At 42.1% G+C, this 14,494-nt stretch overlaps 1 protein-coding gene across 1 annotated transcript in view; it reads right to left on the bottom strand.

Annotated features, from left to right (window-relative positions):
- Positions 1-2,391: 2,391 nt before the first annotated feature.
- The window catches only part of LOC109471658, a 34,084-nt gene continuing 21,981 nt past the window's right edge, over positions 2,392-14,494 (bottom strand). The window contains exons 17-30 of the mRNA XM_019770995.1: positions 12,030-12,582; positions 11,555-11,715; positions 10,148-10,411; positions 9,674-9,834; positions 9,091-9,183; positions 8,442-8,992; positions 7,617-7,834; positions 7,129-7,303; positions 6,730-6,874; positions 5,799-6,280; positions 5,295-5,455; positions 4,217-4,471; positions 3,269-3,416; positions 2,392-2,540 (exon numbers count right to left, since the gene is read on the bottom strand). Of these exons, the coding sequence (XP_019626554.1) occupies positions 2,392-2,540; positions 3,269-3,416; positions 4,217-4,471; positions 5,295-5,455; positions 5,799-6,280; positions 6,730-6,874; positions 7,129-7,303; positions 7,617-7,834; positions 8,442-8,992; positions 9,091-9,183; positions 9,674-9,834; positions 10,148-10,411; positions 11,555-11,715; positions 12,030-12,582 (3,516 nt within the window). The remainder of the gene's footprint in view (positions 2,541-3,268; positions 3,417-4,216; positions 4,472-5,294; positions 5,456-5,798; positions 6,281-6,729; positions 6,875-7,128; positions 7,304-7,616; positions 7,835-8,441; positions 8,993-9,090; positions 9,184-9,673; positions 9,835-10,147; positions 10,412-11,554; positions 11,716-12,029; positions 12,583-14,494) is intronic.

Below are 14,494 nucleotides of genomic sequence, written 5' to 3'. Positions count from 1 at the left end.
ATGAAAGTTGAAAGCATGAAGGAAGAGATTGACATGCAACTATTGAAATAAATGATCTGTCTAGCCACCCCCCACCCCCGAATGGGGTCAATGGAGGTCAAGCCGGTAGGCGTACGTGCTTAGCAGCTTGGATGTCAGACTGGAAAACACTCTGTATATAGCTATTATGAGTTGGTTATGATAGTATTTGTGCTTTATAAACCATCATCTTTGCGTTCTGTTGCCTGTATAAAGCAAAATGTGTCCAGAGATTCCCCATGCAGGCCCAATGATGGCCCAACGATGAATAACTTTTAAAAACTGGTAAATACGTCAGAGTTACAGTTTTTTTCCATTCATACAAGCATAAACAATGTATCCAGAGCGTTGGAAAGGGTTGTTAGCCCATGTATACTTCATATTAACCCATTACGCGGTCGGTTGAGGCCGTTTGAGGTAACGGTTGAGGTATTTAGGCATACCGTTAATTAGTCCTGCAGTCCCGGTCCTATTTATGCTTCAGTCCTGCAGTCCCGGTCCCATTTATGTTTCAGTCCTGCAGTCCCAGTGCTATTTATCACTGTACTAACTTATAAATATCATCAATAACAACAATAAACATCTACACAAAAATACTACCATATACAAACAAAAACACCCACCAAAACAATATCACACAGTCGAAGGCATGAGCCCTACGAACTCTAGTTTTAATATAAGATATTCTACCCTAGTCATTAAACTAAAGGCTCGGGAAACTGTGAGACTAAGAAGAGATTTGGTACCAAACAAACATAAGTTAGCCAAGGCTGTAATGACAAATACATTTATTTATTTCATTTAGAACATACATACATAATGAATAATTATACAAAATAATACAAAAGAAATATGCAAGGGCAGGACGAAAAGCCGCAATGGCTTATTTTGAAGTCATCCACTTCATGTTTTACAATCTCTACAGTTTGTTGAATGAAATATAAATAACAATGAAGAAATAATAAAAGGATAATAAACAAGCACAATGAAAAAAATGAATCAAATTAACAAAATAATTAAGTTTAGCATAAGCAGTGAAACAATACGGTGAGCCAAACTAGATAAGTAGGATTGGCTACAAGAAGATGAAAATATAACAAATCATTAAATTAGTCAATACATATATCAAACAATATAATGAGACAAATATGAAAACGCTGTATAAAAGGATAATTTGAATGTTAACCAGACCTAGGGAAGTGTGGGGTTATTTATAAGATCAGCTTTGGTGTGAGTATTAAAAATGTTGCCGTTGAATTGCCGTTGATTAGATTTTGCAGTAATAGGCCTTATATCATTTCTCTGTCTTGTGTTATGGCTATGGATGTCTGAGTTCAATATGAAAGAGTCATAATAGGTTTCAGGGAGACTGGGACATTTATTTATTATTTTAAACATTAGCAAACAAGTTTGAAGTCGATTTAAAATCATAAATAGTCATTATTTACATTATTCACATCGTTAACTGTTCACACAATGATTATACCTACAAGCATACAGAATATGACGATTCCTTATCGTTGATTTGATCACACACAGAATATGAAGAATCGGGATAGAAAATTAAAATCGACATAGTAAAACTTGGCCAAGGCTACTATGGACTTTTATAAACTAGTTCAACACAGGTTTTGTTTTTAGTTGTTTTATTTTATGCCTATTTTTTACTTTGCCTGATTAGAAAAATCCCATTGCAACTGTGGCATGCATGTACATGTTATTGTTCCTTTTCTCATCAGTCTATGGCAATCATACAATGGCATGCAGACTGCATACATTTGCGCACACATACAAACACACGCACACTCTCTTACACTATCTTTGTATGCAACAATATAGTCTCAATAAAGCACTTCTTTGTTACATCATTTCTAGAATACATTCTGGCTGTACTGCTTGATGTACAAATGGAATTATGTATCAATTTCTTCTCTTTCTTATGAAACATTTGGGAGGAGGAACTAAGAAGAAAGCAGCACTCACACCGAACCTCCGAGTTGTCAGAGTTTTCATCTTCTTCAAGGAATAACTGTCAGAAAACTACAAATTCTTCTACTCCCTCACAAAAGAGTGCTTTAGTATCCCTAGGAAATAGTAAAACTTAGGAAATTTAGATTTAACTTCAGGCAACAAAGATTCAAAACTTCATCATAACAATAAACAGCCATTTAAAATACAGGCTGATAGATATTAATCCTCTATTACAGATATCATTGTCTTTATATTGCTACTGCATATATACATAATAGACAACTAATACAAATTTCTCAACACATTCTATTAAGGATAACAATAATGTATAACAAAAACTGTTTGCTATTTACTAGTACTTCCTGGAACATTTCATACCTCTTGAAATGCCTTGGTAAAATATTAAGCATATGAATCCGTTGTTGATTTGAAACCTCGTTTTTTGCACTCAAACCGGTACATAACGTCAGTCATCAGGTCAACTTCCTGCAGTACCGTATCCGTCCGCTGGAGGGTCTCATTCACAAAGTGGTCCGGAAGTGGCGCTTCATCTTCAGAAACGACAAGATGTACTGAAGTTAGTTTATGTTTTGCCTTATGTATTACAATGTATCCTATCTTGGTAATATATGAAACGGTACGGTAAAGTTTCTTAATCAATGACTTGATAACAAGTGCGAGGATAGCAATTGTGGGGGTATTTGATAGCAATATTATGGGGATATTTGATACCAATTGTAGGGATATTTCTTTTATTCACATATATTTATTGAGTCTTGGGCAATTGTAGGGATATTTGATACCAATTGTAGGGATATTTGATACCAATTGTAGGGATATTTGATACCAATTGTAGGGATATTTGGTAGCTATAATCCTGAATGCATCCCATAAATGACTACTTGCAAACTATACATGCAACTGGTAAATATTGGTAAATAGTAGACTAATTTCGTGCCTTAAAAATATAAACGGCTAACAGGACCTAACAAAGACTGGCAAGCAAATACTGTTTATCTTGCTATAATTTTGTTTTTAACTGTATAATAGTTACGTATGCACGATTTTTTTTATATTTTATCTTCAGTTGCCTTGGTTGATTTTCAGTTAATCAGTTTAAGTGTGGTTGTTTTGTTATGTTTAAAGAGGACTTGTACAAGCCTTTAAGGCTTTTTCCTCTCCTGCACAATGCTTTCAATTTTATTTACTTCACTAATTGTGTCTTGTTTATTTGTGCGAAATAAAAAATAAAAATAAATAAATAAGCAAATACATCTACCGTCTGCGTCTTGGGACTCGTGGCGCATGCCCAGAAGACTCCTGAAGGAGTTCCAGAAGTAATCTCCCATGGCGGTGTCCACGTCAATGTCGTCAGACGTCTGACAGTAACTCAGCCAGTTACACAACATCCCTACTCCCAGGTTCATCTGTAGGAGGCAATATATGAAAGAATGTACAACCCCACCCTCAATAGGGGGGCTACGGGTGGATCTCTCCGGCACTTGATTTTGGCACTCCCAGCCCCGAGGACAGACAACACTTTTAATAAGCTCCTGTTTTGTATAACAGGAGCTTTCTGACTAATTTGCATTATCTTGTCTTGACTTGTCTGACTTTTGTTCCTTTTTCGACTTCCAAATTTTTTTCACTTTATTTGCATATCAATCAATAGTTTGTACTTATAAACCTGTATTTCCCCTCTGGTCTCTCAGTCACTGACGATAGCTAGTGGATACTAGCTCAAACGTCTGACGTTTTCAAAATCATATCCAGTTGCTTGAGTAACTGCTTTTTGGCGTATCGTATTACCTGGATGTTTAACCTTCATCGACACGTCATCTGTAGGAGATTAACCATTAATTAAAGTGGGTGGTATCCATAAAACTTTACATTAAACAAACAAACAAACAAACACACGCAAACACACATAAACAGAAAGATGATACTAGTCTCGCACAAATAGACCCCAATTTTGTGGGATTAGATTTTTATTATGCAACTGACACACTTGGAGTTTTAGTGTTATTGGTATTAACATTAAATGGGTTCCATAAAACTTAACATCACACACACACACACACACACACACACACACACACACACACACACACACAAACACACACACACAAACACACACACACACACACACGCACATACATACAAACACACAGGCACATGCACATACCGAAAACAATACACAGAAGCATAAACGTGATTTTTGACTGACCAGGTAAAAAATGAAGATGATGACGAATGTAGAGTAGTACAGAGGTCCCATGACACGATCCACTGCCTTCATATCGTCCGCAAAGACACCGACGAACGGCCTCCCCAGCCCCATCTCAAACAGCACGTACGACGTTTTCTTGAAGCCGGAGAAGCTCTCCATGTTCTTGCCGAATATGAGGATCCCGCTGAAGCTGTAGGCCACTATAACAACCAGCATGTACACGGAGAACCCGAGGGCTTCCCCGTATATCAGCTAGGGTAGACGGGAAGAAAACAACTTCTTATTCTTATTTTTTGTTTTAAGTATATGGGATAAACAGAATAGACAAACACATCTGTATAGCCGGTTTGACGTCCCTTGGGCGTAACAGACCAACTTGCTACACCTAATCATTGCAGAAAGTCATTTAACTGCAATTGTCGTTTAACGCTATCCATTTCGGGTGGAAATATGCTAATCTCCAAGCAGATTCTGTGGGGCAAGGGGGGGCTAAATTGGCCGCCTGTATCCATTGGCCTCTTGTAACCGCTTCCCCCCCCTCCCAACGGATACACTCGGCCAATATAGACTCCCCTTGCCCCATAGAATCTGCTTGGAGATTAGCATATTTCCAATCGAAATGGCTTGCGTTAAAAAACCGTTCGCATTTAAATGACTTTGTGCAATCTTATCAAGAAAGTTCATCCGTGTTAGTAGTAATAATAGTAAAACGTTGAACTGTATGCCAACACAAGGGTTACAGAGCGATCAAATTTTCGACGACCACTGTCGATTCATCAGGATAATTAATGACCAATCACTCCACAACTCCCTGGCCCTTTTGATCAATTGCATACGTCACGTATCAGTAAAGTCTCGTGTGAATAAGGTCACGTGTTTGTAAACCGTAACTCTCGCGAGATCACGTTGTGAAGTGATTGGTCATTAATTATCCTGATCAAGGCGACAGTGGTCGTCGAAAATGTGATCGCTCTGTAACCCTTGTGTTGGAATAAAGCTCAATGTTTTACTATGACTTTGTGCAATGGTTAGGTGTGACAAGTAATTAGAAATATGCATGAATTGTTGTACGTACCCGAGGCAGTGCGTAGACGGTCGCCACGCCCCTGGAGAAGTTGAGAACACGCAGGATGCTGACGGTACTGAGGAAGATGGAGAAGGACAGGACAGCCTTGAAGGTCGCGTCCCATTGGCTGGCGGTGCTGATGTCCACAAACTCATGGATGCCGAGAAGTCCTGTGACAAATTCCGAAATGTCAGGACAATCTCTAATTTTGACCAATGACCACCACTTCAAACAGCATAATATTGTTTTCAGATATAAAAACGCTGTTTTCGTAAGTTACCTTGTTTCTTGGATCCCGTAATCTCATGATCTATCTCTTAGTCTAATTATTTGACCGTTGGGAAACCACAAAAGATCTGCTAACCATTCAATTTTTTCTACTCTTTTCGGTTTTATGTCCTTCTTAACGTTTCATTTAGTCCAATGCATGTCTATTATCTGAAATGGATAACGCGTTGGTGAATACGCTTGCTACAAAACAGATAACAGTTACGACAGTTGGTCATCACGTACCTTTTGCCTGCTGTATGTCATCCAAAGCAGCAGCAGTCTGGAGGTACCGAAGCGCGAATGTTACAATGACGGCTGTGGACATGCTGATGTTGCACAGCATCAGGATGTTCCAAAAACTGACGGAGTAAAGACGGCCGCTCTTCTGTACGTTCAAAATCTCGGTAAACAAGTTGTAGATGTAGACAAGAACGAAGACGATGTGAAAAATCATCTGGACGAAGTCGTGTGCTGTTTCGTACTGGAACAGCCGGAAGGTGTGGATAGTGGGCTGCATCTCAGCAGCGCCTCCTGGGAGGTACTGCAGGGTGATGGCCACGGTGCTGAACAGCTTCACGTCAGGGTGGTAGAAGTTGATCCGGATTTTGAGAGTGTCTGAAACCACCAGGATCCAGTGGGTCTGTTTTAGGAAGTCTATCACTGCAGCAGCCTGGTCAGCGTCCTGGGGCAGGTCTACTGTGGTGAAGCACACTGAAGTGCCGTTTCTGAAAAAGAATTACAGTCAAATGAGTAGTCCCATGTGTAGTACGGTCCATGTAGACATATGGCGACCATAGATACGTCCTTAATGCTTGTCAATGGGATAAATCATCTAAGGGATCCCAAAAGGCGGTCACAATTTATTTTATTTAACCAGTAATTACAGCTCAGGCCATTTTGGCCTGCTCTTCAAGTAATCCTGGATACACATAAAAATACACACAACAAATACACAGTACATAAACTATTACTAATTACAACATCCCAAACATCAACAGTGTCAAGTCCTGCACCTAGTGCTCTGTATAAAAGTCCTGAGAAGTCCTGCTTCTAATGATCTGTTTAAAAGTGCTTAAAAGGTCACATTGGCCACATCTATTTAAAAGTCTTTAAAAGGTCACATTGGCCAGATGGAACGTAGATATTGTATCGGTATTGAATACTGCAATCATACCTGACTTCATTGACAATACTTGTAGTCCCATTGTGAGAACAGTTCCGTCCGTTCTGTCGGCCAACAGCTTTATTTTGTAGAAACATCTGCAGCTCAGGATAGAGCTTTTGACCACTGTGCTCGAGATCTATGTCTATTGGGTTCTCTGGAATTGAAAAGACATCAATGTGAAGTCTTAGTGTGTAGGCTATTGGATAGATACATATGCCGCAGACAAAGAGGCTTTAGAATGTTTTGTCACCTGGATATTCAGTGCTTCTCTTCAGTCGTAGAGGGCTTACATACAGACTAACAACTACAACTGCCAGATTGCCGAAAACCTTAACCTTGAACCTTCGCCAGAGCCTTCAGGAAAATGATGACTGGCACAGAAGAAGAAGACATAGAATGCTTCGTCACCTTTATACTCGGTTTTTCTCTCCAGGCGAACCGGTCCGATCCGGAAGGCGTTGGTTCCAGCCGGAAACTGTTTGTCCAGCCACCTGAGAATCTTCCCGCTGTACCCGCGCTCCGGGTGGAGGGACGGCATCAGGTCAGACGACAGCCACTCCCAGGCACCGTCTGCTGTGGTCACCTGCAGGCGGGAAATGAACTCCAGTATTTTAGTCCACGGACTCAAGAGAAGGTAGCGTGACACTATTGCGGTGACATTTCGTCATAATACAAGTTCATATGTGGATAGTTGTCCTGATTGTCTTTGAGCCCGCGCGCGCGAGAGAAATCTTCCTGATCTGGTCGAGAAGGACAGGTTTTGTAACCACTGTTGGTCTTTGTATGCTCGCATCGCTCTTGGCTAGAGTACTGGTAATATATTACTGTACCGATTAGTCCAGTGCCAAAAAGTGGCTTTTTGCCTTTGTAATTAGACAACTCGTTAAAAACCGCACCTCGTCATATCCAGACAGCAGGCTGTTCTCCAGTGAAGTCCTGACGTAGTAGGCGTGTCTGTCGAAGCCCAGGACGCCGATGTAGAAGGCATTGCCGGTGAAGATCAGCAGGAACACCAGGAGGACCAGGATGTTTCTACCCTGAGTCATCCTCTCGGTCCAGTTCGGGTCATGGTCGGTTTTCTTCGGGGCTGGTGGCAAAACCCTCCGAGCAGGAACTTAAGCATAAATGAAGAAAGAATTTTAACTTGATGAAATGCAATATACAAAGACGTGTCAATTTAAGAGCGAATGCTACCATGCTGGTAGATATTTTGTAGACATTAAGCTTCTTTACGCCATGTACATATAACATCAGAACGCATCCTCATACGCAACCATAGTTAAAAAGCACTTTTAATTATTTGCATTGTCGTTATTTGTAATGCTATCATAGACGGTCTTCCCTTTTCAAGTTTCTAAAAAAAATGTCAAATCTATACATCCGTTGCGAAACAAGGCAAGTCTGCAAAAGCCATGACAGCCTTCCGTGGTCTCACATGTTAAACCTAAAGACACTCACCATCATAACTCCTGCTCTTCCTCTGAATATCACCGATTGGAGGACGTTCTTCTTTGTTCGATAAATTCTTCCCGAAAATTCTCCGGACAGAGATTGTCACAGTCCCCACAATAGGTCCGATGATGACAGCCTTACTGTAGGCAATCAGGAAGATCTGCAAAGTTCGTACATTTGTTAAGTCACAAACGTTCATGGATGTTCTTCGAGATATTGTCAAATGCACCTTTCATAAATTCTCTTATATGTAGTAATGCTCGTAATACCAGCCTGAATGGGCTCAAGTGCGAATGTAGAAAACATGAAGGCCAGGACAAAGTCCTTCAGCCAGGCTTGGCTCCTCTCGGCTCCAAACTGCAGACTGTACACGATCACGAACAGGCTGCTGCCGACAGACGTCAGGATGGCGAGGATCCACGCTACCGTCTTCAGCGGTAATCGCCAGGTGGATGAAGATGTCGGCGTTTCAAACAGACCCGATGGGATCTGTTCTACCAATGGACGCTGCGTGCGAAACATCGGCACAAGGATGGCGTAAACTGGCAGGAACACCGTGAACGATGTTGCTGCAACACCAGCCAGTTCCGAAAGGCGGAAAGTGACGAAGCCAGCGTCTAGCAAAACGACATCGCCGGCGCCAAGTTTGAAGCCGTACCACATGGCGCTGCCCACCATCCACAGGGTGATCTGCGTCAGGCAGCACACCATCCGCTGTGCCCGGCTGAAGTGTCTCACACCGGAGTTACACACAGCTGACAACAGCAGGTGGTCGTCGTACAGAAGGTACGAAAACGTCGGTAGGTTGTAGTCTGACATCCTAAGGTACATATAAGGATATGTCTCAAAGCTATCCAATTCTTCAAGACAGAGAAAAGAGGCAGGGTCACTGAGCATTTCACTACACACGCTACTTACCACATTTCCCCAACAGGAGCTGCCCTCATTGTCCTGATGGTCCTGCCGTCTCCTTTGCTGGAGGAGAGCCAGGTGTTACACGGGAAATAGAATCTGTAGGTAAAGGCCACAATCCAAGGGTTACTGGAACAGCATCTCTTATCCCTACGTCAACAATATCAATGCTCTAGAAAAAGACCGACTCACTGAGAGTGAGGACTGACTGACCTAAAAGGAGAAGTAGGGGTCACAAAGGCTGCCCAGCAACAATTACTGGCCCCATTTACACGGACATTAGAAATCAATGAGCCGAAACGTACGTCTGCCCACCCTTGTGATGTCTGTGGGTCACGTCTAAAGAGGTTCTAAGCTATCTAGTAAGGACTAATTATTTACTTTACGTGGTGGCAACGTAGTCTCCACCAGACACCATGCAGGCACACTAGACCCTCAGCTATATATAGTCAGCAAGATCCCATGGCCAGCTACATTCTTTTCAGGCCGATTTCTACTAGTTATAAAGCCTGCAAATGGGGGGGATCAGAGGCAACGAGTTCCACTCTACGATAGTTCTAGGAAGAGAAACGAGTGCTACTGTACCCACCCCTGTGATGTCTGTGTGTCCCAGACCTTGATGTTGTCTATGAAGAGTGACTCCGTGTTGCCCTTCCCGGAGCCGTCGTGCCAGACCTGTACAGACTGGAGCTGGCCGATGGAGGAGGGAGTCGACATGATGTGGTACGTGTCACCACCTCTGGCCAGGATCTAACGACGTTTTCAAATGTATATTTATGATTGTACATGTGGTTTCTGCTTGTTCTGCGATATTTACGCGTGAAGTGACATGATCAAAACATAGTTGATTGAACCGATCTTCATCGTTTGGACGATGGAACCATCAGGTCCACACTGTAAAAAAACGTCCTTAAAAACTTCTTTAAGGATACTTGGGGGTAAAGCGTGGGTAAAGGTTCCATTTTTTCATTGGAGTGAAGAAACAGAACCTTCAAGCATGGTTTAAGTTCTACTGAAGGATCAAATTCCTTGCGGTGGTCTTGATTAAAGAAATAGTTCTCACCAAGCCATCAGGGTTGAGAGTGACCATGGGTGTCCTGCCCTGTGCCCCTGTGATGATGAGCCCGACCACAGACGCCGTGCCGGCATCAGGCTGTGTTCCCGTACGGACACACACCACGTACACGTACTCCGCACCGGGAACTTCTGACGGGATGGTGGAGACGCTGGGAACGACCGTCGCCAGTCTGGGGTTTGCTGTGGCGAGCTTCGCTGCGTGTCCAAGGGCAAGGCTGTCGGCCACTACAGTTGCCCTAGCGGCGTGGCTCTGAAAAAGCACAGATACCGAAATATTCAACTTAGGAGAACAATTGCTGAAATAGTGGTGACGCACTCCAGTAAACAAAACGTATGTCGGCGCCACTAGTAAATGTACGTAGAAACGTTAAAAAGCTTAAGTGACCACAATCGTGCTTAATTGACTATATAGTTACTATTATGTCAAGATTTATGTCACAATGATATGATATCACAACAAAGTGGTTTTGAAAGCCCTAGTCCAACCCCAACCAAATAGCGAAATGTTTCGCTTCTGTGCTCCATGTCAGTTAATAATGATGCAATTGCTCCGATAGGATAGAAATATGAGCGACAAAATTGATAACAGCTATCGTGCTTAATATATCATAAAACATTAAATTAGATGTCTTGACGTACCCTGATGTTTAACTGCAATGTCAATAGTTGGGACACCAGAAAAATCATCCACAGCGCTAAGATCGTCCCAAACACGGTATAATTTGTGGCCAACTTGTCGATGTTGCTACCAAACTTGTCGAAGTCCACGAAATTCGGAACAGCCAGAAATGATGTTGCCAGAGTCACTCTAGAACTTCTGCCCTGCCGTGTCATGTCACACGTGCACCGTGTGGTGTCCTCGTTCGTTTCAACCCCAACCTGCGGTGCACATCATCTCATTTAATTAATTCTCAGGATAAGAATAAAAGTATCAATTGGATTGTGAGTGACCTAAGTCAAAGTCATTCCTCCGTCTACACAGCGTCCTGCGCCATACAGTACTTGGTGGTATCAATTGTATGTCAATCAAAATCTTCTCTTTCTCTCTCTTAGTATTTGGGGTATAAATGATTACATATTAGTTTTATTACATGAAACAAACAGGTAAGATACTATCAGATCAGGTAACATAGAGAACTTTATTGACACAACAAAAGTACAGCGACTTTCGTAAGGTCTACGACATGTAGATATACAGACAAATATACATGGGTACAACGAAATTATCCTACGTACAAAACAATAGATGGGTCAATTAATACTACTTGTTCTAAGGTCTAAACATTCTTTGATATATTTACCTATTTGTACACAGTAAGGGTTATTACCCTCTAGGATGAAATTAAATTTATCTATGGCATGAAATGTAACAAATTATAAACGTCAGTAGAACCTTGCAGCTGCGGCTGTCCCAGGTGTGGTTGTCCATTTCCCGCAGCAGACAGGAGACTACTGCAGACTGCAGCACAAACCCTGCAGAGTCGGCAGGGGGCGCTGTCGCACGGACCGCTGACGTTAGCAGTCTTCTCAGTCCAGTTTGAGGCAGGTCTCCGCCTATTATATTAATTAAACATGAGAAAATATCACTGTTTTCAGTCCTGGGAGAGTAATACTTTCATTCAGATGTACATCTTTTCAAGCTGAATGATTACGTTGACGTTGTACAATTACGTTTATTGCAAATTCTTGCAGTTGACGATAATTACAAGTGAAGGACAAACATTGATGAATGATATAACTTGAAGAACATTATTGAAACTTCGCATATTATATACAACGAAAAAGCTCATTTTTGACATTTGAAATGATGGATCAGCACCATTAAACTGCTTTAAGAAACGCGATAAAAGTTATCAGGCAATGTTTACCTATTGTCTTTACTCCAACGAAGAGCCATCCTCGTTCCTTTTGGATCTCCGGAACTATTGATGTATTAAAACTGGAGTAAACCAGACCGTACGGCATGTCAAAACCGTCGTAATCAGTCACCTCAGGAGGCTTGACAGTTGTGGTGTAGTCGAACTCTTCCTCCGTGGGGAAGTCGTGAAACCGGAAGTACACCTGCAGCTCTGAGTCGACGTCATCGACGGTGAATCTGATCAAAGGAACTTGACCTACGTCAGAGATGTACATGGCGTGATACGTCATGTCCGTGACGTCAGGGACCTTGGACAGAGGGAAGGACGACCTGCCGGCATCAGCAAGGTTCTGCCTGTACGATGTGGGCAGGGTCTCGTGGTACTGTTGTTCTGTGTCGCTCGTGATCCCAAACTGTACTTTCTGTTTGACGATAACGGTGATGTTCGATGGATTTCCATCGACGTCATCCGTATCCTTGGTGATTGTCACCATGACAACTGATGAGGATACCTCGGTTTTCTCGACACTCCAGACAAATGGATCCTTGACAAATGCCACGACCTGCGGGAGACACGGGGTAAAAGGTCCTTACATTTTACTGACCACAATCATGTCCAAACCTGAAGAAAATTAAACTGTTCATGCCCAAACCTGTAATACTGACCACCACTATATACGGTTCACCTGGTCATTGGTATACAGTTAAACCTGTACTGGTGACCACCACTATAATAGGATCACCTGGCCATTGATATACATTCAAACTAGTTGTACTATCACTGTTACTACCTCTACATGAGGACCACTTGACCAATGTGTGCACAATGTTTGTGGCCCTCAGATCATTTTCTGTCTATAGTGATGGCCACCTGTTCACATTGACTAGATTTTAACAGCCCCCGTATAGTGGTCGTCTTGGATAGATTGTTACGTAAGCTCGAACAACCCGGCTTTAGGAGCGTTTGCTTGTTATCATTATTATGATTTATTTATTTATTTAGATTATTTTGCTACGTACCTTTTCAAATCAAATGTCATTACTAATTGATATTATTACTATTATCATCGTTATTGTTTCAATTTGCTGTTTTGTTCATACTGCTGCTGACCTATCATTTATCTTTGGCTCTTCGTTCTATTATTTTACCGTTCATTATATAATTTGTTAATTCTTTGTCATCATCCTTGAAACAAGTGCTGTTATGATTTTTGTTATTGTTTATTTCAATTATTATTGTGGTAATCCTTATTAGTTTATTTTGGTGGGGTATTAAAAAGGAATATGTTCCTGTTACCCCTATCCTTTTACACATTTGTTGTAATAAAGTTGAAATAATTAAATACCTTCATAACGGAGCCCTCAGGAAGGTTGTCCTCCCTCGTAAACACGACAGACCCGACATCCTGACCGATAGGCACGACACCGACATCAGGGATGCCCTTCTTCACCGCCGTCATCACACCGTCAGACCGGAAGTACGTACTCTCTCCTTCCGGTGGTGCCTCCTCCAACAGTCTGTCTGCTGCAGCATCCAGCAGCTCGAGCAGATCTCTCGTTTCCCCAATCACCTGTAGTTGGGGCAAATATGGAGTCCCAGTCAGCCGAATTGATTTTTTAAGAGTTGTATCTTTTTTTTAACGGTGTCACTCAATGCAAGGCCAATAGTTTTTGGCCACTTCCAGGCATAGAGCTAGAGATACTTAAGTGAGTATAATGTAGTTACGTCAGGAGATGGCGGTGGACCTTTGTTTTGAAGCTTTGTGGATTGTAATTGGATCTGTTTGGAAGAGAGTTCAATAATTTTGAGGAGGTGAAGGCAGCTGAAGGAGAGACATGGGCTCTGCTTTATAAACGAATACCTGACATTGGTTGGGGAGGTAAAGGGCAGTGGGAGGAGGGAGACGGGCTCTGCCTTCCAATACCAAGCCCTAGATTAAGCCTATTTTAAACTATAGCTAACTGGCCTACGAAACTACCCGTTACTTTTTCCGACAGGGAGAAACTGGTACATACCCGGGCCTTGAGACGTTCTTGTTCCTTTTTCTCCTGTATCAGCTGTTCCATCGGTGACAGGTCGGTAGACTGGACGTCTATCAGATTCTTCAACCCATCTGTGACGCCGGAGGAGAGGTCAAAGGTCGTCTCCTTGGCAACCGTCTCCCTGCTACTGCTTTGAGCCCGCAGTACGGAGGAGGTCGCGTCAGTCACTTCTGTAGGTTTGGGAAGGAACATACAGTCAGCTACATGCGCGTGTAGATGATTGTATTTAGCATTTATCAGTGCCTCCTCTTCCGGATCCTGACGCTTTTAGCCCAATGGCACGTGGGTTTATTTATTTATTTCAAATGTTAGACCACACATTACACAGACTTACAGGCAGCAAAAGCTGATGAACGTAAGTCTATCAGGATAACAGGTATAAACAGCTACAACTTACAGGACATAACAATACATATATATATATATATATAT

The sequence above is a fragment of the Branchiostoma belcheri genome, unplaced genomic scaffold (genome assembly GCF_001625305.1).
Source record: "Branchiostoma belcheri isolate BF01 breed outbred unplaced genomic scaffold, Haploidv18h27 scaffold252, whole genome shotgun sequence".
NCBI classification, from domain to species: Eukaryota; Metazoa; Chordata; class Leptocardii; order Amphioxiformes; family Branchiostomatidae; genus Branchiostoma; species Branchiostoma belcheri.
This window is presented reverse-complemented; position numbering and strand designations above follow the sequence as displayed.